The 20111-nt window shown below is 41.1% G+C and overlaps 2 protein-coding genes across 12 annotated transcripts in view; one reads left to right on the plus strand and one right to left on the minus strand.

Annotated features, from left to right (window-relative positions):
- Positions 1–15085, plus strand: part of smtnb (smoothelin b) — a 44684-nt gene extending 29599 nt beyond the window's left edge. The window contains exons 10-21 of one of the 11 annotated variants that reach the window (XM_067521077.1): positions 783–856; positions 7491–7676; positions 8524–8599; positions 8801–8842; positions 9646–9825; positions 9944–10006; positions 10113–10197; positions 10271–10444; positions 10541–10667; positions 10835–10986; positions 12418–12594; positions 13490–13630. In XM_067521077.1, the coding sequence (XP_067377178.1) occupies positions 783–856; positions 7491–7676; positions 8524–8599; positions 8801–8842; positions 9646–9825; positions 9944–10006; positions 10113–10197; positions 10271–10444; positions 10541–10667; positions 10835–10986; positions 12418–12565 (1307 nt within the window). In that variant the 3' untranslated portion in view covers positions 12566–12594; positions 13490–13630. The other 10 variants (XM_067521079.1, XM_067521084.1, XM_067521073.1 and 7 more) reach the window with 10 other exon arrangements.
- Positions 15086–16377: 1292 nt separating this feature from the next.
- Positions 16378–19773, minus strand: selenom (selenoprotein M). Its single transcript, XM_067521085.1, has 5 exons — positions 19482–19773; positions 18732–18767; positions 18467–18501; positions 18259–18337; positions 16378–17130 (listed from the first exon to the last, which is right to left on the minus strand). The coding sequence occupies exons 1-5, from the start codon at positions 19575–19577 to the stop codon at positions 16903–16905; spliced, it is 474 nt and encodes a 157-aa protein (XP_067377186.1). The 5' UTR covers positions 19578–19773; the 3' UTR covers positions 16378–16902.
- Between the last annotated feature and the right edge of the window lie 338 nt (positions 19774–20111).

A 20111-nucleotide genomic window follows, 5' to 3' on the forward strand; every position in this document is an offset into this window, starting at 1 on the left:
TTCATTAATTGCATGAAACAAAAACATGAACCGCATGATTCTGTCCATTTCAGAAGCTGCTGGTACGATCTATCCAAACAAGACATCTTAAGTTTCAGCTTTTCCCAGCAACCGGGACCTCCAACCCAAACAGTTTATTTTAGACCGAAGCTGAACCTGTGTGATCACATCCTCCTCACGTCTTATAACCAAACTCACACCCCCCCCGCTCCACTTGGACAAATTCTGGCAGCCCCGCTGGGCTCTTTTACGAGGGTCACACGGTTTCTTTTCCGCTCAATTTACTTTAATGATTTTGGGCTCCTTTTTTGGGAACCTGCCTGTCTCCCACTGATGGAGAGCAGTGTCTGCTTGTGTCTCCAGTTTCTTTAAAAAGCACCTACAAAGGTCTTTTTATGTATACACTGTGCTGCGATGTTGTGCTTTAATCCTGTATTTACAGGTCTTGTAGCCCCCTCACAGGTGCATATGTGTCCTCTAGGAGGCAAATAAAAAGGGCTGTTTATTTTAAAGGTGGCGTCGTCTACATTTTCTCATGTCTTTGATTAGACATCAGTTCCTTTTGTTTATGATATCATGACAGCTTATGCAACTGACTAATGGCTATTACCAGCACAAAGACCATGCACACTTGTCTGTCTACATGCATGTAGATGCCAGGACCTTTTTTGGCATTCTTTTTGATTCTTTATTTTCATACAGCTCTTGAATAAATTTACCTGAGTTTACATTTTTAGAAAAATGCTTCAAGTAAAAATGTGTCTTTTCTGTATCTTTTTTAGAGTTGACCCTTGGCCTAAGAGCAACACCATTCAAGATATCTTCAAGCAGCCTGTCTTCTGGATCCTCCATCAAGGTACAGCCTGCCTCACGAAAATATTTTGGAAAAGTTAAATAACATTAAGGCTCCACAGAAACGTGACAGAATTTGTCGAACATGCTTAAAAATCTTTCTGGTCCCTTTCAATTGTAGATGAATGTTTTGTTTTCATCTCCTATTTCATGTCCAGCTGTTTCAATAAACTCCACTGGCATTTTTCGCCAAGTTCTGTCCCAGTAGTCACCACCAGTACAGTATGAAGGCCTGAAAAGTGAATAAACTGGGACAGTGAAAGACAGAGTGTGAGAAAAGTAGGGAGAGGAGGGAAGAGCAGTGTTTATCCAACAGAGAGTGGGTAGCCAGTCACATCTGTCCTTGTAGGGTATGTGAAGGAGAGGAGGAGAGGGAGGGAGGCTCTCCGGGCGTTCCTTGTTTTCTCTCAGCAGGCCATGCCCACCGAGAATTATTTGGGAAATGAATTCTAAATCACACCTGTCTGTCTTCATCCACACTTGGTTGTCCAGCTGCATTAAAACACATAGTGACACAAGTTCTTCATCACTTCATCTTTCTGCGGAGGCTTGAACCTTGATGCAGTTTTTTGCTCACTCTTATTGGCTTAAAGGGGTATGAGTCTGGGCTGAATGGTGTCAGAAGCCATTCCCCTTTGGTGTCCAGATGAACATTGGACGTAAGGGAGAACAGCTAAACCCCCCTTGCCCTCATTCTTTAACTTCCTTACTCCTCCATGAAAGGAAGTGTCATTGTGAATGGCAAGTAGGGGGATTGAGAGGGTGAGGAGGTACAAGTTGTATCCTGTTTACTCCTTAATGATTGTGTATTCCAACCCTAGTGTTGATCGCTGTGGTAATCTGGTTATGGGATAAAGGAGTCAGTTTAATAGGGTTTGGAGGATGCTTCAAGAGGCTGTAAGGACTTAAGTCGTCGGAGCGAGACAGTCTTCATCACTTAATTCCTTGTAGAGACACAAACATAGGACCAAGTAAAACTAGTAGGAAACTAATAGGAAAAGCATTTTGCATTAACAAGAAAATCATACTACAGGAGATGGTTTATACTTGACTAAGCAACATTATAACAGTGTCACACAGGTAAAGATGTTTTATGAGTGCTAACATACGTAAGTACGCATGATATTACTAAAAAATATGTATTTTAAATGATTGCGAAAAAGTCTTTGCTCCCTTCCTGAACACGTTCCAGTAACCACCAGTAAAGTTGTAGGCTGCTCCATGTGTCAGTCACCGTTGATTAACAGAGCCTTAAATTGTTACTATCTTACTATCTATCTTGCTAAATCTGTTGTTACTCATAACTCTTGGGGATGAGGGTTAAGCCAATGGCCTTAACACTGGCTGCAAAATGGAAGAAACCAGGCAGGACTGTGCAATTGCACCACTAGGGCATGTAGCACACATTGTTATTCATATAGCTACATAATCACTGCATAACCTTAAGATGAATGCCTTGAATGATAAACCACCTTCTTGACTCAGACTGATAGTTCACCACACAAAGACGGACCCTGTGTCACTAATGACATTGTAAAAGCAGCAACAGACATGGTTAGTTTGCATCAACCAGGGGATGTAGCTTAGTTACTTTTAGGCTGATCCTGAGACGACCTGTTACCTGACTTTCCCCAGTTAAATCAAAGTTCAAGGTTGTGTGAAAGCTCATGTTAAAATAACACTTTTTACAGTTTATATGTTCATTATAGCAAGAGTGAGGTATACGCACTTCCTGTTTAGTGTTGTTAATGTTTTTTTATTGACCCCACTGGTTCCCGTCTGGGGCTTTTATCTGTTTGGGTGGTCTGGGTTGCACTGTGGTTCTCTAAGACTCACTACCTTCACTACTATTTCCTCAGTTCTTTTTTTTTCTTTTTTTTCCCAGTAATTAAATGAAACATGATGAGGCAGTGGGTTGCCTATAAATTACTATCTGAATCTTAACAGAGATACATATTTAAGATGAAAATAATGACAAACCTAATAAAAAGACAGAGTTAACTTGATGGCAAGACCATGGTGCTTGAGTGCAGTGAAGCGACTTAGTTTCAGACAGCAGGGACAGTCCGCTGATTATTGGTTCCTCCTGCTTCAAGTCATCGAAGCTGCTCCTGCTTATCTCAGCTATCGACGTTTGCTGCTGCGTTCGGCCTCTGACACAAATCTGGACGATGCCAGAGCTTTATGATCAGGGTGATGACAGGATAGTCGGTTGCTTTTCTGTAGATTACTGACAAGCCCCAGGTCAAACTGGAAAAATGCTGCTGCATGAATATGAACACACAGGCACAGTGACAGATTGTCTCCTTGTCCCAGAGAGATAAGGACCCCATTGTTAACATACTACTGTTCCAAGACACACGCTGGTTATCCAACTGTGCACATGTGTCACAGGTAAAGCCTGATCCTCAGACTGGAGTGATAACTGGGGAGAGAAGGCTTTGATGTGTTATTTCCAAAAGATTTTACCCTGTTTGTTATTTATGTTCTTTTAACTGAAATCCCTGCATTACCTTGTTTGAGCCCTGCATGCAACTGCACACATTATTTTTGGAAACTCTCTTACATAAATGGCAACAGAGTTCACAACAACATTGTACATAAGAACAATTCATATTACTATATTAATTTCTGCTACAATAATCAGCAGTCTGCAGAAAAGAGTAGTGTATGTGTACATATAGCCCTATTAGCCATTTTTTATTACTTTGCTCCTTATCTTCATAAATCTCTTCGATTTACTGTAAAAGCTTTTGTGCTTTGATGCATGGTAAAACTAAAGCTTTACCTTGGTTTTAGACCCACTTTCTGTGTAGTCAGTCCACATTTCCCTCGACTCTCCCTCGAGGCCAGATTCTTCCCAGGAATAGTTTCTGTAATTCCCACAAGAGACTACTGTTAGACTTTGTCATAGAGTTCTCCACTTCTAGTCCTGATTATTTTGATATTAGATGATTCGTGTACTGTTTGGACAAATTGGAAACATTTTCTGCATGTACTGCAGTGTGCAAATAATCAGTCAACATTTCAAAGATATACTTGTCCTTCTCAAAATATGAAGAATGTGGACACAAAGACTTGTGTCAGTGCTCTTGGAGATCTCTTGATTTAACACAGAAGATCTTGAAGCTTCTGCGTTAGCAGGGACACCCTGCTGCTTTGTAAGTAACTTAAACTTTGGAAGGGCCATTCTTGTCAACATCCTTGCCCAAAGCCACGGAGTACAAGACCCCAGCTAGCCCTCACTAGTCTGCAAGTCCATCCCCTAATGGCCTTTATACTTTCCCACTCATGAACTGATCTTCCTGTGGAGATCTGGTTCCAATCTCACTCGTGCAACACAACTGACCTGTTTAAATAGGATACAGTTGCATTTTTTCACTAAGCAATTTTAAGAGGAATGGAACGCTAATGTGTAACACTATCAACTCATCATACACCTAGAGCCACATCAAAAACCTTGTTGCCTGCCAATCGAGGTGTGAAGGACAAGGACTCCAAATAAAAGGAAATTCAAATGAGGGAGGGGGAGGTTTTCTAAATTGTTGCCACTTCCATTCACCCTCTGACTCCACCACCAGTGCCTCAGGACTGACTGGCTCAGTGGAATAATGGCTGGGCAGGAGATAAATGTCCACAACACCGGAAAATGAAGGGGTGGGCTTACTGCTGCCTGGGGAATAGGATTCCTTGCGTGATCATTGGCTGTTAGGGTGTACTGGGAGTATAAAGAAAGTGTATTATTTTGGAAGGTCTCTAAGAGACAGAGAGGATACCTTCTACCTGCACAAATAAGGCAAATACCATTTTGATTCTGCACATCTTACACCTTAGTATTAGTTTGCAGGACACATAAGTGGCAGCTGGTCTGGTAATGCCTGGGGTGAACCTGGAATTCCTCCCTGCCTCACAGGCTCCCAAGGCTTTGGGCAGCCCTGATAGTGTTTGTGCTGAGTCTGGCCTGGAGGAGGTGATTGGAGATCTGCTTCAAGCAGAAGCTGCGGATGAAGAGGAACCGTTTTGCAAGAGGAATTTTGAATTAACCTTACGATGTGTAGTAGGGGAGATTCATAGTGATTTGCAGGCCTTTGGAAAACAAGTGGATGCTCACTTGGAGGAAGCAGCAGCTCAGGTGGCTCCTCTGGCTGAGGCCCAACTCAGCTTGCAGGAAGAGAACTTGAGGCTGAGGATTCAGCAAGAAAGACTGGTCAGGCAAGTGGAGACCTTCTGCCAGATGATGGGGCTTTCTAATCCTTTACTGCCCAGTAAAGAATACTTACCTTTTATTCCATGTGAAGATAAAACTCTATCGGATGATTCTACAACATCATCCAGTGATCCTCCAGCCTGCACTCCCCATGAAACTGGATTTGACAATTCAAGATTTAAGATCGAGCATTTGAGTGCAACCCAGGACAGTCAAACTAGCACTTATGTGGATACCTCAACAAGCATGCCCCAGGGCACTGCATCATGCCCCCAGCACTCTGTATATACTTGGACAAGCACCTCGCAGAATTCAGAGCCTTCACCTGTCTCACACCCACCCACCTTTGCAACCCGACGCTCCCTCTCTGCTCCTTCTCTGATGGCAAACATTTCTTGCAACAACAATCAGGTACAGCTCTTCTGTCTTTACCTGATGACCTTTTTGAAAAGTTTGATCATCTCTGTTGTCATTCAGTTTTGACATATTTTATCTTTGCATCATTGCAGTGTACCAGGTGTGTTCCAAACCTTTAACACCATATGTTTCTTATAAGGTCCTGGCTAGTGTGAGGTTCTCATGCAAGTTTTCTGTTGAGTGGATATACTTTCCAGTGGAAAACAAATGACCAAATTTTACCTATAACATTAATCTAGGCCCATAGATTGCCCTATTCTAATCCACAGTGTTCACTTTGGTTGGGACATGGATTAGCATTAGACATTTTCAAAAAGGAGCTGTAAAATAAAAGCTTTACATGTCTGGCTTCAGAACTAGAAAAGAATTTAAGGTTTTTACGTTCACATTATAGTGGTTGATTCATAGTTTCCCGACCACAAAATAACCACTTGGCCCTTATCTCTAAGCTTGTCTACAGTATGTAGCCTGCTTTTGAAATGCCATAACAAATCCTGTGTGTGTGTGTGTTTGTGTGTGTGTGTGTTTCCATCTGTCTGTCTGTGTGGGTATATGTGTGTGTGCATGTGCAGGTGCATAATTATGTTGACATTTTGAGGGATACTGAACATTTACAGCATTGGGCTTAGTTATTCAATGGGTCAGGGTTCATATTGCTGTCTATTCTGCAAACACAGCTGGGGCCTGTCAGTCAACTGGCCTAGGAGAGATGAGATGATGTCCAATTCTGTTGTTCGAAAGACTGTTGCACAAATCTAAGTGGCGAATTTAAAAGTTTTTAAAAGTATTACAGCACTTCAACCATTAGAGGAAAACTAAACAAAAAATGAATTATTATGCCACAGTGACTTAGATGCTGAAGTGTGTTCAGACTGAATTAAATATGAAGGGAGAAATAAGGTTATTTTGGATTTTCTTACCCCCACACATTCTCTCATTGCCTAATTTAAAGTCCTTGTTTGGCTGTGTTATTTTATAAAACATTCCTTTTTGGTCAAACAGTTCTTCTTCTAGCCTTTCCTATGGGTCAGAACTCTGTGTCTCAAAGAGTTTTAAGGCCAGTGGCCAACCTTTGGTCTTAAGACAACAGTGGCCACGGAGCTGTGTGATCATCTCTGTCTGTGCTAGGCATTGTCCCTCCCTGGTGAGACTTGGCCCAGCTGGAGCCTGTAGAGCCAGGACAATGGGCTGGATAGGGACAAGGCTAGCTGCCTGAGCTATATCTGGATCTGCACTTAAAGCCACAGCTAGGGCCCATAGGCTCCCACAGGCTTTCATCACCATAAGAAAATTTAAGGTGTTTTCTGAGTGGTCATTCAGAATATCCTGGCCACTTTAATGTCCTATAATGTTTATTTTTAAGGTTATCTAGCTCCTCCCCATGCTCTGTCACTTTTTATATTGGCAACTATTCCCACCAGTCCTTCTGTGGTGCACACAGTAGAAAGGATCGCTTTAAATGTTTTTCCTAAGTTTGTATCTTATAAAAATAGTGGCATACCGTGTCTGACACACAAACCACAGACACTTAATGTGTCAGTTGCACTCTATGAAGTAAGTGGACAGTAACTTGGCACAGGTGCGATTCGCTCCTATGTGCTTACTGTTACTCTCTCTGGCATGGCTGGAAGGTAGAGAGGATGGAATAAATGATGAGATATGGTGAGTGGGACGAAAAGAGATAATTTGAAGGAGGAAAGAATGTGAGCTCTGCAGCCTGCTTATCACACTAAGGCCTATTATGGCTGCAGTGTGTTAACCAAAATCCTCTTGTGCTTATTAATATCCTAAATATCATCAAGCTGTAGTTGGTATTCTTTTTCAAATTTTTGCCCTTGTTTCATATGTACACAACTTACACGTATCAATGCACATATACAACTATTTAAAATGTGAATCAGAAATACTTCCAAAGTCTGGGTGTTGTCTGAAATTAATAGTATACATGCCATACTATGTCCTGTGTCAAGTTGTGTATTCTTTTGCTTATAGTGTGTGTTTGTGACTTGTGCAGATGGAAACAGAGCCTGTTAACGCCTCTGAGCCGGTGTTTTCAACTGGGCCGTCAGTCCAGGTGGGGTGTCAAGTCCCAGTCATCCCCAACGGCTCCAGCACTCAGACTAAACCCAATGAGAGCTCCAGAAAACTTACTGCTGAACAGCTGGATGCCGTTGATGATGAAGAGCTCCTTGACAAAATGGTACTTCACAAATAAGTTACAATGATTTGAAAGCATTATTGTGCATGCAGGTTGAAGAGGTGTGTATTGTGTGATAAAAGACTATCAGCATGAATGAAAGGAAATGTGTTCAAGATGGTGGTGAGACCAGCGCTGTTGTTCGGCTTAGAGACAGTGGTACTGAAGAAAGGACAGGAGACATAGCTGGAGGTTGCAGAGCTTAAGATGTTGAGGTTCTCTTTGGGAGTGACGAGGATGGACAGGATCAGAAATGAGTACATCAGAGGGACAGCTCATGTTGGAGATAAAGTCAGAGAGGCCAGATTGAAGGGGTTTGGACATGTTCAGAGAGACTGTGAATATATAGCTAGAAGGATGCTGAGGTTGGAGCTGCCGGGCAGGAGGTGTAGAGGAAGACCAAAGAGGAGATTTAGGGCTGTAGTGAGAGACGACGTAATGTTAGTTGGTGTGAGAGGAGAGGATGCAGAAGATGGAGTTAAATGATGGAGACAGATGATTCGCTATGGTGACCCCTGAAAAGGAACAGCTGAAAGGAAAAGAAGAAGGAATATGACTTTGCAACAAAAATAACAGCTCCAAACACACAAAGTTTGTGTATTAAGACTAAATCTCACCAGCTACGTGAGGGTATGTTTGAAGAAGTCATAGCTCAGTATTAGGTTAATGCTTGGTTATATGTTTGGTTAATAAATAGAACTTATGCCACTTTATGCCACCAAAACAAGGTTTTTGTGTGTGTGTGTGTGTGTGTGTGTGTGTGTGTGTGTGTGTGTGTGTGTGTGTGTGTGTTTCCATCTGTCTGTCTGTCTGTGTGTGAAGAATGACCTATCCCTTTTTTCTTCCACAGCTTGATGAGTCTAAAGACTTTGAGGAGAGGAAGCTGATCCGTGCAGCTATGAGGGATCTTCGCAAGAGAAAGAGAGGTAATAGCAGCAAGGAAAACCAATTATCTGTATTTTGAAATTTTCTTCCTCCATTTTTTTTCATGTCTTTTTTCAAATCATCAAAGATGGATCAACATTCATTATTGTTATAATTTAGTTTTTCTTGTGATTTTCAGTCTGTCTTCACAAACTATAAGCCAATTTTAGCTTCCACATTGTTTGTATCTATTCTGCCCTTAGAGGCCATGATGGGATGTACTCAAGAGGAAATAGGTAGGGCAGGTTGGTGTGCAGTGTGCATAAGTGTTACTTGCGTGCTTTTGTATTTTTATGTGCACCATCTTGTCATCACAGACTACTATATTTAAAAAAAGTTTATCTCTCAGATATCTGTGGTGGATTTTGAAAGATACAGTATGTTTATTAACATGCATGATTTATTATGTGTGTAGCATTTCACATTCACCTCAGTGTGCTGCAGCATTATTCCCGAAACATTTTATTTTGCAGTGAGCACTCACCATATGGTCATATGGTTTCACCATATTGATTTGCAAAAGTTTAACACAGTCAGTTGCGCTGAGAATACAAAGGGGTCCAAGACCACCCTTAGTGCCCCAGCTTCTTCAGATATAGCAAACAATACCAGGCGTAACTAACAGTTTAAGAATGAATGTCTATGATTACTGCACTGTATGTATACTTATGTATACAAGCTGGATGTGACTGGTGGTAAATTATCAGTACCCTGACTTTGCTATATGTGGCAGTCTTCCAAACAGGATGCTTGGATTGTGTTTGCTCTCTTTGATCTCTGATGTTTGTGCAGTACATTTTACTTGACAACTCTGGCCCAGCTACAATCCTCCCACCTGTGTGCTGTGAGGAATTTTACAGTACTGTGGAAAGAATCCTGAAATGTATCGCCTCAAATTTGGAAGCCCTGTTTTAATCCATCTTTGTGGCAGTCAGATGAGGTTCTGTCAGTTTGTTTAGGACCTCTTGTCCTCCTCCTCTTTTTCCACTGACATCATTTGTCCACCTTCTCCACTATCTCTCTTCTCCTCCTCTCACCTCCATCCCAGACCAGAGAGAAAAGGAGCGTGAGGCCCGTCTGCAGGAGCTACGGCAGCAGAGAGACGAGCGAACACAGAAAGGTCACCCAGGGGTCGGAGCCGGTGAGGTGGTAATGAGGAAGGTGGAGAAGTCAGCAGATGGCTCCACCCTCAGTCAGGTCACAAAGACAGACCGCTTCGCCAAGTCTGGTAGTTTTTCTTTTCTGTGTAGAGAAGAAAACAGACTAGCAAATACAATAAAAAGTAAAAACTGATAAAACAATAGTTATATGGATAAATAATTTGCAGTATGCTTGTGTCTATTCAGATGATGGGAGCAGGTCAACGCGCAGCACTGTTCTTGAGGCCAGTTATGTGCAGAAAACGGACAGTAAGTAATTTGTGTGTTTTGATTTCTGACTTTCTTACATCAATGTGTAAACATTACAGTCTAATAACCGATTTATTTCATAAGTCTGTGTATTTGTTCAATTCAGGAGGAACAGTCCAGTCAAAATCATACAGCTACACCTCCTCCACTTCCTCATCCTCTTCTTCTAACACAAGCAAAAAAGTGGGCAGGTGAGTTGTACACAGAAATTAGACTAAATTAAATCCCTGCACTTTCACACATTAACTTGCTTCATTGCCTCAGTGTATTTGATCGTGAGGATGACACATCGTCTCGCAGCAGCGGTGGGTTGGCCGCCTTGGAGCGAAGGCAGGCAGAGAGGCGTAAAGAGCTGATGAGGGCTCAGACAATGCCGAAGACCTCAGCCATGCAGGGCCGCAAAGCCATGATTGAGAAGCTGGAGAAGGAGGGAGTCGGGTAAGGATAAACAGAGTGGTAGTGCTACCAAAGAAAGAAAAGAACCAGGCGGAATCATGTAAATATTAACACAAACTTGACTTTTTTTTTTTTTAGCCCTGGAAACCAGGCAGTCGCCAAGGTAAACAAGGTTCAACGTTCCACCAGCTTTGGTGTACCCAACGCAAACTCCATCAAGCAGATGCTCCTTGACTGGTGCCGTGCCAAAACCCGCTCGTATGAGGTGAGCTCCGTGCTGTTTTTTAATGTTGGCCAGTAAAGTGGAGTTGGCCCTGATGGTTACAACTAGAGAGGTTGATATAATTGGATACATTTCTATTTATTTTTTTTGTTTTTTCATTTATATATTACTGCCTTTATTCTGTATTCTGTGTTTGTCTTCTCTCTCAGCATGTGGACATTCAGAATTTTTCATCCAGCTGGAGTAATGGAATGGCGTTTTGTGCCCTGGTCCATCATTTCTTCCCTGAAGCGTTTGACTACAGCTCCCTAAGCCCCAGCAACCGCCGGAAGAACTTTGAGGTGGCCTTTAGCACAGCCGAGTGAGTACACAGAGAGGACATATTTGTCCTGGTAACAGGTGCCCTAACTACATGGATGTTTTTTGACTAAAAGCACGTCAACAGATTGTTTTGAAGGAACCTTGTCAAGGGTATAGCACCATTATTGATAATTAGATAGATTGAAAAAATATGAAGAAATTGCCAGATGAAGCTACTGTAGGCTTAGTTTACAGTCTGGCTCAGAGATAGACATAATCTTCCAAACAAGCTTGTCATGGAATGAATACGTAATGAAATCAAACAATATAAACCAGATTTCTATGCACTGCTTCCAGCCCAAACAAGACGTTTTAATTTATTTGCACTGGGAAAATATCCACTTTGAAATACAGAGACTGACTGACAGCTTGTGGAAGGTCCCCGACTCAGGGCCAAAGCGTTAACTTTCCCTGTCTCTCCCAGGTGTTTCAAGCCCTCTCAAGGTTGAGTGAGCCTCCATTACTACTCTAAAACTTTGCGTTTAAACCTTAACTCTTCATCTATCTTCTACTATCAGTAAACCAATAGCAGACCAGACCCTCCCCAGACAACCATCGTGTTAAAAAACACAGGCAACCGGCTGTGCCACCAGTATTTTCCCTCCGTTTTACTACTCTACCCTCTTCTTTCCTCTTTGTCATCCTTCTTGCATCACACCATTCTCACACATCTGTTTGTGTGTGTGTGTGTGTGTGTGTGTGTGTGTGTGTGTGTGTGTGTGTGTGTGTGTGTGTGTGTGTGTGTGTTTTCACATAGCTGGATAATGTCCATCCCGGTGTTTTTAGTAGTTTCTGTTTTCAGCACTGGACTCTCACCAAACCACATCTACCACCCATCCTTCCACCTTTGTGTTGCACTAGCACTCACTTTCCTGGGCACTCCTGACCCTCCTGGCAGTTTGCTGTTAACTGGAATCCCAACACAGTCACTCATTTACACATCATCCTCTGCACCAGTGTGTTTTAGAGTCACCATATGACTGTGTGTTTTGTTTTTGGACAATACCATTGTTGTTTTTTTCATGGTGTCTTGTATTTTTGCCAGAATATATTGAAGTTGTCAAATTATGTCTCATTGCACAGAAAAAAACAACAAACAAACAAAATCTGAGATTTTAGATTTTGTTTTGTCAAAAAATTGAATGTATGTGTATGCCACATACTGTATGTATTATGATGTTCATGAAGCATGTCATCTCATGGATATATTTGTGACCACAGAGAATGTAATGTTTTTGTCTGTTTTTGTGTTCTTTCTTTCTCCTCTGTCTTTTCACCCTCTTTTAAATTTGGCTGCTCACTGCTTTGTTTTTCCCTCCTCCCTCTCTTTTCCACACTTTGTCACTTTGGTGTTTCTTGTCCTCTACTTTTTCTGTCTTTTTGGGTTTCTTTTTACTTCCTCTCCCTCCCTCGCTGCCGTGCGTGGGCACAGGAAACTAGTGGACTGTCCTCAGCTGTTGGATGTGGACGACATGGTGAAGATGCGCGAGCCAGATTGGAAGTGTGTATACACGTACCTGCAGGAGTTCTACAGGGGTCTGGTGACGAAGGGCCTGGTTAAAACCAAAAACTCCTCCTAGATTCGCTCCCCACCTAAAACTGAACCATGGTGAGAGAGGATACAAGCCTGCAACAGAACCTCACTTTGGTTCTGACAGACCTAATGGGATGGTGTGTGTGTTTGTGGGTGTATGTTTCTACCAGCTGATAGGATTTACTGTGCGTGAGATGTGGTCGTTCGTAAAACTCCTTTATTGGCCGCTTTTGGATATTTGATCCTTCATGTTAATCTCAAGCTACGGACGTCCAAAATACCTAACATGGTGTGCATTTGTGTTCATGTGTGCATCTCTGCATAGCCAAACTATGGCCCAGGCAGAGAGCCAGGACCATCTGCAGCTCAGCACTTTAAAAGGATGTGTTGTATCACAAAGTTTCAAACAAAGCAGTTAAGAAACAAAGCAGAGAACAGAAAGGCTCATTTGTGTGCTGACTTCTTATCAAAGATGAGTTTACAGGTGTCTATGCACTTAGGTTGTAAAGCCTTTTAAAGACACTGCAATAGCATCGTGCAGAATGATGTAGAGTTCCCTAAATAACATAACATATTTTATGTAGTTTACATGATTTTTCCTGTGCAAAAGATTTACCCCCACTTTGTTAATTTGTCTCCACTCTAAAATGGTTTACAGCACACTGTGATACTGCCACCCTGTGGTCACTCTTTGCACAGGTCACATGATAGCTTATTTAAAGAGAGCACTGTGCACATAGTTGTTTAGAGAAAGGTTGATATGAAAACAAAAGAGCATAGCACTTCCTGTTCTACTACTAATTAAATGAAAGTAATTACATTATAAAAAAGTACATGAATGATGCACAATCATGACTACCACAAAGCATTTCAACGTCCCCCTCCCTACTCAATTTCTGGTCCTGTCATGTTCTGTAAGTCCATCCTTCTTCTTCTTATAAACACTGTATCTTGTCTGCCTGTTCCTCAGGACCTATGCCAACTGCATGCCTTTGCTGGAAGTGGAGGACATGATGATCATGGGTAACAAACCTGACTCCAAGTGTGTCTTCACCTATGTACAGTCATTGGTCAACCACCTGCGCAGGTATGAGATGGCCATGGGTCGACCCTCTGACCTCTGACCTGTAAGCATTCGGCCTTGATGTGCTGTCGGCCTCCCTTTCCCTTCATCAGCCCTGATTAATCTACAGCTTTGTCGTCACCTGATGACTGCCTCCACTTTGACAGGCTGGGTCACAGAGAGTCACATCTTTAATGGACAGGTGGAGATATTGCGTTTGTGTGTCAGTTTGCATATTATCTTTGTTGGCAGTGGTTTTGTGTATTCAATATTTCATTTTTATCTGGAAACACATTGGGAACAAAGTCCCCCACTTCCCAGCAAGAGAGCACCAACCTTTTTTCAAGACTAGGAATTAAGCTTTAAATAGTTCTTCTGTACATAAACTTGGCTTTGTATAAGGTGATAGTTAACATGCAGTAGCTGTGTTACTATGCTAGAGTACTGAGAAACACCTCAAGGGAAGACATTATTATTATTCTACTGCATTTTTCTCTGTTCCACATTTGTAATTGTAATTTGTCAGCATTGCTGTTAATTCCACTAAAGAAGAAAAATATATCCAACCATATGATGCATTATTTGTTTTTCATTTTGGTACTTTTTTTTTTACCCAATTCTGCATTTTAAGTAAGTTATTACTCTGCTCATCATTGACTATCGTTTTTATTATTATTTAATACATGAGCACAGGGATGTTTTTGGATGCAGCATTGTAACTGTTGCGTATACAGTACAGCGTGGAGTAATCTCACCTTTGTGAACTACACAATGCTACTGAGAAAATCTTCAAGAGTTTTGTCCCTCCTGTATTACTGTATCATAGTTTTATTTTAACAACAAAATGCGTTTAGCCCAACACCTTTTTCATTCAGGTACATAGAACACAGAAGACATGGATTGCAGTCTGATGTAATACTGCTGAACTGTATCATTACTTGATGTTTCTTACTGCTTGACAGTATATGCACAAAGAATACATCATTGCCCAGCGTCACTGCATCGCCCTGCCAAACACACACTCACACAGCTATTTTAGAGGGTTTCTTATTTATGCTTGAATAGATTTTTTTATTCTATACATTTTTTACTTTTGTTAGTGTGTATGACTTTCTTTTAATAAGTTGAAGCTACCACACTATTTTGTGAAATATGTTGGGCTCACTTGGAAAAATTAATTGGCCTAATGAAAGCCGGCTTTCAGTGTAAACATGAGTAATCATGACTGATAACTGCCAATTGTTTTACAACATAAAGCTAAACATTTTGTCATTCTGCTTGTAAAATTAAGGTTCCTTTGAGAAGATGTCTAAAATTGGGAGATTGGATTGTGGTGAAACATATGTTTTTATTAGATTTAGAGAAAATATTTAGTAATGCAGCTGAAAGACTAACACGTTCCTCAAAGCAGTAAATGCTATAAAAATGTAGCACATTCAGATGTCAAGTTTCTGTGCACCACAGTTAAATGTGAATTACTAATTAAACCAGTTTGAGACATGATTGTGTTTTGCACTAGATTATTGCACCTCAAAGCCATTTCCATTTTTCACATCATCTTATTGCTATAAATTATCTAACATAACACTGCAAAATGATGCATCCCTTTACTTTGAGGCTGCTCCACCCTCTTTGGTTACCCTTTGAGCATTGCATGTATCATTTGTAGTCGTTGTTGTAGCCCATTCTTCATGCAATGAGAGCAATTTATGAAATTTCTTGGCTGTCTGCCATGCACAGCCTTCTTCAAATCCACCCACGCGTTTTCAATGACATTTAAGTCCGGTGACAAGGGAGGCCATGGTAAAATATTCACATTATACTTCTACCATTTCTGAGTTGACTTTGCTTTAGACCATTGTCTCGTTGAAAGATCCACTGCCTCATAATTTTTAGCTTATTGACTAATGGTAGGAGGCTTTAAAACCTTCTTACAATAGGTTGCATTAATTCTTCTTTCCATAAAGAAAGCTCTAGTTCCTGATGCAGATACACACCAACAAAATGTCAGTGAGCCTCCACCATGTTTGACTGTGGGAATGGTGTCATAGGCAGAGTTTTTTCTGTTTGAATTAAGAGTTATTTTACTTTGGTCTCATCAGAGGCAGAAATCTTGTTCACCTGCTCATTAGCATACACCAAGCTTGCTGCCTGATGTCTACATGTAAGCAATGGCTTCCTATGTGCTTTTCTCCCAAACAATCCAGACTTGTGCAGTCAGCAAAACTGTGGAGAGTTGGACTCATATTCCAGTTGCCCCTAAGGACTTCTGTCTGTCCTCTGCTTCTTGTTTTGGATTCTTATTTAGCTTTCGACCAAGTTTCCTAGCATCTCCTTTTTCTTAATTTCTGATTACGGTCTTCAGTTTGTATGGCTATCCCTAAAGGCTTTAATATTTTTATATACCTCTCCAGCTTTACGAAGGTTTACCAATTTCAATTTGAGATCTCGTGTAAACCGTTTGCCTGATCCTATTGTTTGGTTGCTTTCAGCAAAATGCTCTGCATATGGAGATCTACCCACTTGCAAACCTAAAGTGCATACCTATTTTAACATACCTGGTGCCACTCAATAAGCATTAAGGGTTGACACACTTTTTTGTTAAATAGATCAGACACCCAATTTTTATGTATTAGTTTTTTTCAAGGGCCATGCAAACTTTTGAACTGATATAATTTTTATTATTTTACTAAAACTTTATACTATCATTGACCATTTGTTACCAAAGGAACTTTTCTATACAAATTACAGATGTTTGTGTAAAAGTAGTTTAACACAGCAAGGAGCTGGGCAGAGATTTTTCAAATATTTTATTTCTTTATAATTCTTCCACTTGAATTCTCTTGTGTCATCAGTCGGACCCACCAGAACATTTGGCATCAACCTCAGGCCAGCCATATGATTTTGAGCCTGGGGGTTCATTAATTTTCATAGTAGGAGGGACAGTCAGACACACAACAACTCAAGAGGGGAAAAGATCCTAAAAACAATATCCACATGATGGTCCAAGAAACAAAATAACAAAACACTTTTTCAGTCTTTGTGTGGAGAGTAGAAAATCACAAAACAGCCTGTTGGGTTAATATTAGCACTGCTAAAGAGGGGGGAAAAAACGCAAAAAATATTTGTCGTGCAAATTCAGACTGAGCATTTGATTTTGTTGATGGCTAAAATGTTTTGTTTCCTCAGGTGCCGATCCATAATCTGCTGGCTTTATTTTCAAATGACAAACATTTTGTCATCACCAGCAATAGCCAGCTGGTCGTGGAGCAGCTTTGAGGCAGAATATTATGTTCCTACCGTTCCCCACTCTTGACAGGTTATAAATCAGTGTGCTCAACTTCTGCATTGGGCCCGGGCGAGTTCTCTGTGGCAAGGGAGGAAGTGTAAGATTTGCCTGCTGACTCATCTTTAAATGGGCTGTCTTTTGCGGGAGAGAAGCGGAACTCCTCGGGCACCTCATCCTCAGGCTGAGCCTTCTTGTAGAAACCCAACGTCCCCAGCAGCTCATTAATCTCTGAACGAGTCAAATCAGACAGGGCAATCCGCTGTGAAGGAAGCACATGAGTTAAAGAAGGATTACAGTATAAAATTTCTGTCACTGTTAAAACTGCATAAAAACTGCAACATACAGTACATTTAACATTAATAGTGTTAGTGCACTATGTGACTTCAGCTGGTGTAGAGGTGGGTGATCATCCTCGTATTTGATAGTCCAACAAGTACTTCACTCCGGGGATCATTGTATGACAAACAATGAACATTTATTGTAATTGTTTCTCAACCTAGCCGATAACGGAGTAATTGTATACACAAGTTTACGAACATAATCTCACAAACACGTTGACAGACAAGCTTCATCAAACAAATTTCTCAAAGTATGGCTGAACCCACAGAATCCAGTAAGAAACCATGTGCCTCCACAGTTACACACTGAACATTTAATTTCTAGTCAGTTCCTTTGCTCCACTTACTGTCTCTCTTGTAGTCCACGTCCGTTCCTTTCAATAACTGAGCTGAACTCTCTTGTACATTGCTATGCATTGTTTCCTTAACAACTGGACAACAAAACTTAAAAAGGCTAACTACAAAGGCAACCATAACGGTAATCATCAAAGCCATATGAAGTCACTAATGACATCATTAGTACGCCTATACATATACCTTTTAATCCAATTAACCTTACAATACACACATACAACTGGTTTATGAGTACTGAGATGAACATTCATTTGTTTTTAATAATAAAAATGAAAAAGTTAAACTGCACATTATGTATTTTTATAACAATTGTTGTTCTTCAGTTTCTAATGAATATTAAAGTGTCAAGACTTAGCTTGACTCGACTAGGTTAACATCAATGAACTCTTAAAGAGCCTATGAGATTTCCACTGCTAAGTGAGGCAATATGATTAATGCAGAGGTACACTGGAGCATTGGATGGTCAGATTCAGAAAAATATATTAACATTATTTTTGAGAAGGATGGTTAGCCTAAACATGCAACCAAATCAACTAAGGAGATTTTTAGGGCAAAGGAGTGGAATATCCAGCTGAATCAGCCTAAAGGCAGAGAGACTCCAGAACAAGCAAGAGCTGAAGCTGTCTCTGTCACAGGAAAAGTTACAAAATATAGAAAGCATTTCTTTTTAATAAAACAGAAACATTAACACTTACATCCAGCTCTTCATAGTAATGGTTCAGGAGGACAAGCTCAGGGTCGGCCCCAGGAATATGTTTCATCACCAGGTTATGGCTGATGTAATGGTCAAGGATTGCCACAAAAAGAAACACAGTTAACACTTTTAGGAAGTTTGCAACTTCTAAATAGACAGTTATTCATGACCAAGTAGCAGCGACTTAGCCTGTTTGAGTGAAAGGATACTATAGAGGAATATCCTGGACCACAAAAGCTTTGACCTAGAGACAGAGGTACAAGTTTGGTTTTTTTTACTCTGGCTGGTTTCAGTGACGGATCTGTTGTGGTTTTGTGAAACTCAAGACACAAAATGTAAAATGTTTCTAATAGAGCAAAAGTGAACACTTAAGGCAGGGACTAGTCCTTAGACTGCTGCTTACTGCGGGCTCTCAGCGCGTTGTCCATTTTGTTCCTTGTTAATCAAATAGCAGTTGTTACCTACAGTACTCACCTCTCTGAGTCTGTTCAGCTGTCATCCACCACATGTCTGGAGGCAGAGCACAACATTCAGGACATGATTATGAACAGTTTCCATACTTAAGAGATGCCACATTATGAACTGCTAGCTGTGTCTTTCTGCATGTTTCCTTCCCAAAAGTTCAGTTGCTGCAGCTTTAACGTAGGTGTCCTGTTCAAAAACACTTCAACAAGTCTCCCTAATGTTGGTTGCACCTTTTGTCGAGAGCACCACCTTTTGTCGAGAGCACAGAATCAGGTAGACTTCTGGGAAGGATGCCTAACCCAATTTTTAGAAATGTGAGCCTCAGGCACTAAGTACCAGGTGTGCCTAGCACAACAATAGCAGCAGATAACATGTTTTTCTTTAGTGATGTGAGCAAGCTGGTGATTAGGTGACACCCTGGGGAAAACTGCATGGTTTCTCACAAAAAGAGGGGTCGTGTTTCAGCATTCTTTTACATGCTCTTCCCCAGTTTTCCAAATTAAATGAGCCCTGATCTACTTCAGAGTCTACATGGCTTGTGCGCACTGGGTAACATCATGTAAACACACGGAGATGCACTGACTTTACTACAGCTTTGTTTTACCCCTTCATTCACGCATGCGCCCAACACGGAGATATTAGAAATAAATCGCACAAATTAGCACAAAATCCGACTAGGAAAATGTATTCTTACAGTGGATATAACGCAGCCTACATCTATTTTTGCAGTGTAGTCTAAAGCAGAGTACACAGATGTACCTCCACCCTCGCTTTTGCCAGCCCGTCCAGTTTTTTCACATCCACGTCATAGGCCGAGGCGCAGTGAAGTAAAGTGACCAACCCGATCAACCACATTCTTCCTCTGGACACTGATCGTTGAGCAGGACTCCTTCTGCACAAGGACCGGTACCTGCAGATGTTTGTAGGTAACTGGGCGGCGAAGAAAGGAGAAGGAGGCGAGATGATGTGTAGCTACGTCACGTCCGGACCTCTTGCCACGTCAAATATTTCTCCCAGAGGAGAGAGAGGCGTGGGATTTGGCGTGCGATTTGTCCGTGTCAGTGTCGAAAGGAAAGAGCTCCCCTAACCCATAGTAAAGCCACAAAAAAACTTTATTTTAAGTCTCTGCAAGCCCAAGGGCCCAGACTGGGGAACTTGATTAAGCTAGGCACATTGAAATGGTTTAAAGGTTTTAAACTCAAATTCAAACTCTTTTAACTGTATATTAATAGGTGTGTAATACAATAAATAAATAGTGTTTTTATTAAGCGTTTTTTCAGTGTCAGAAATGTGAAATATGTTACTCATCTACCATTTTCAAAAGTCATAAACAAATAATATTACAGTTGGGGAGAGGTACAAATCCATCCTTCGTATGGATTATTAGCC

This window comes from Channa argus, chromosome 11 (genome assembly GCF_033026475.1).
Source record: "Channa argus isolate prfri chromosome 11, Channa argus male v1.0, whole genome shotgun sequence".
NCBI lineage: Eukaryota > Metazoa > Chordata > Actinopteri > Anabantiformes > Channidae > Channa > Channa argus.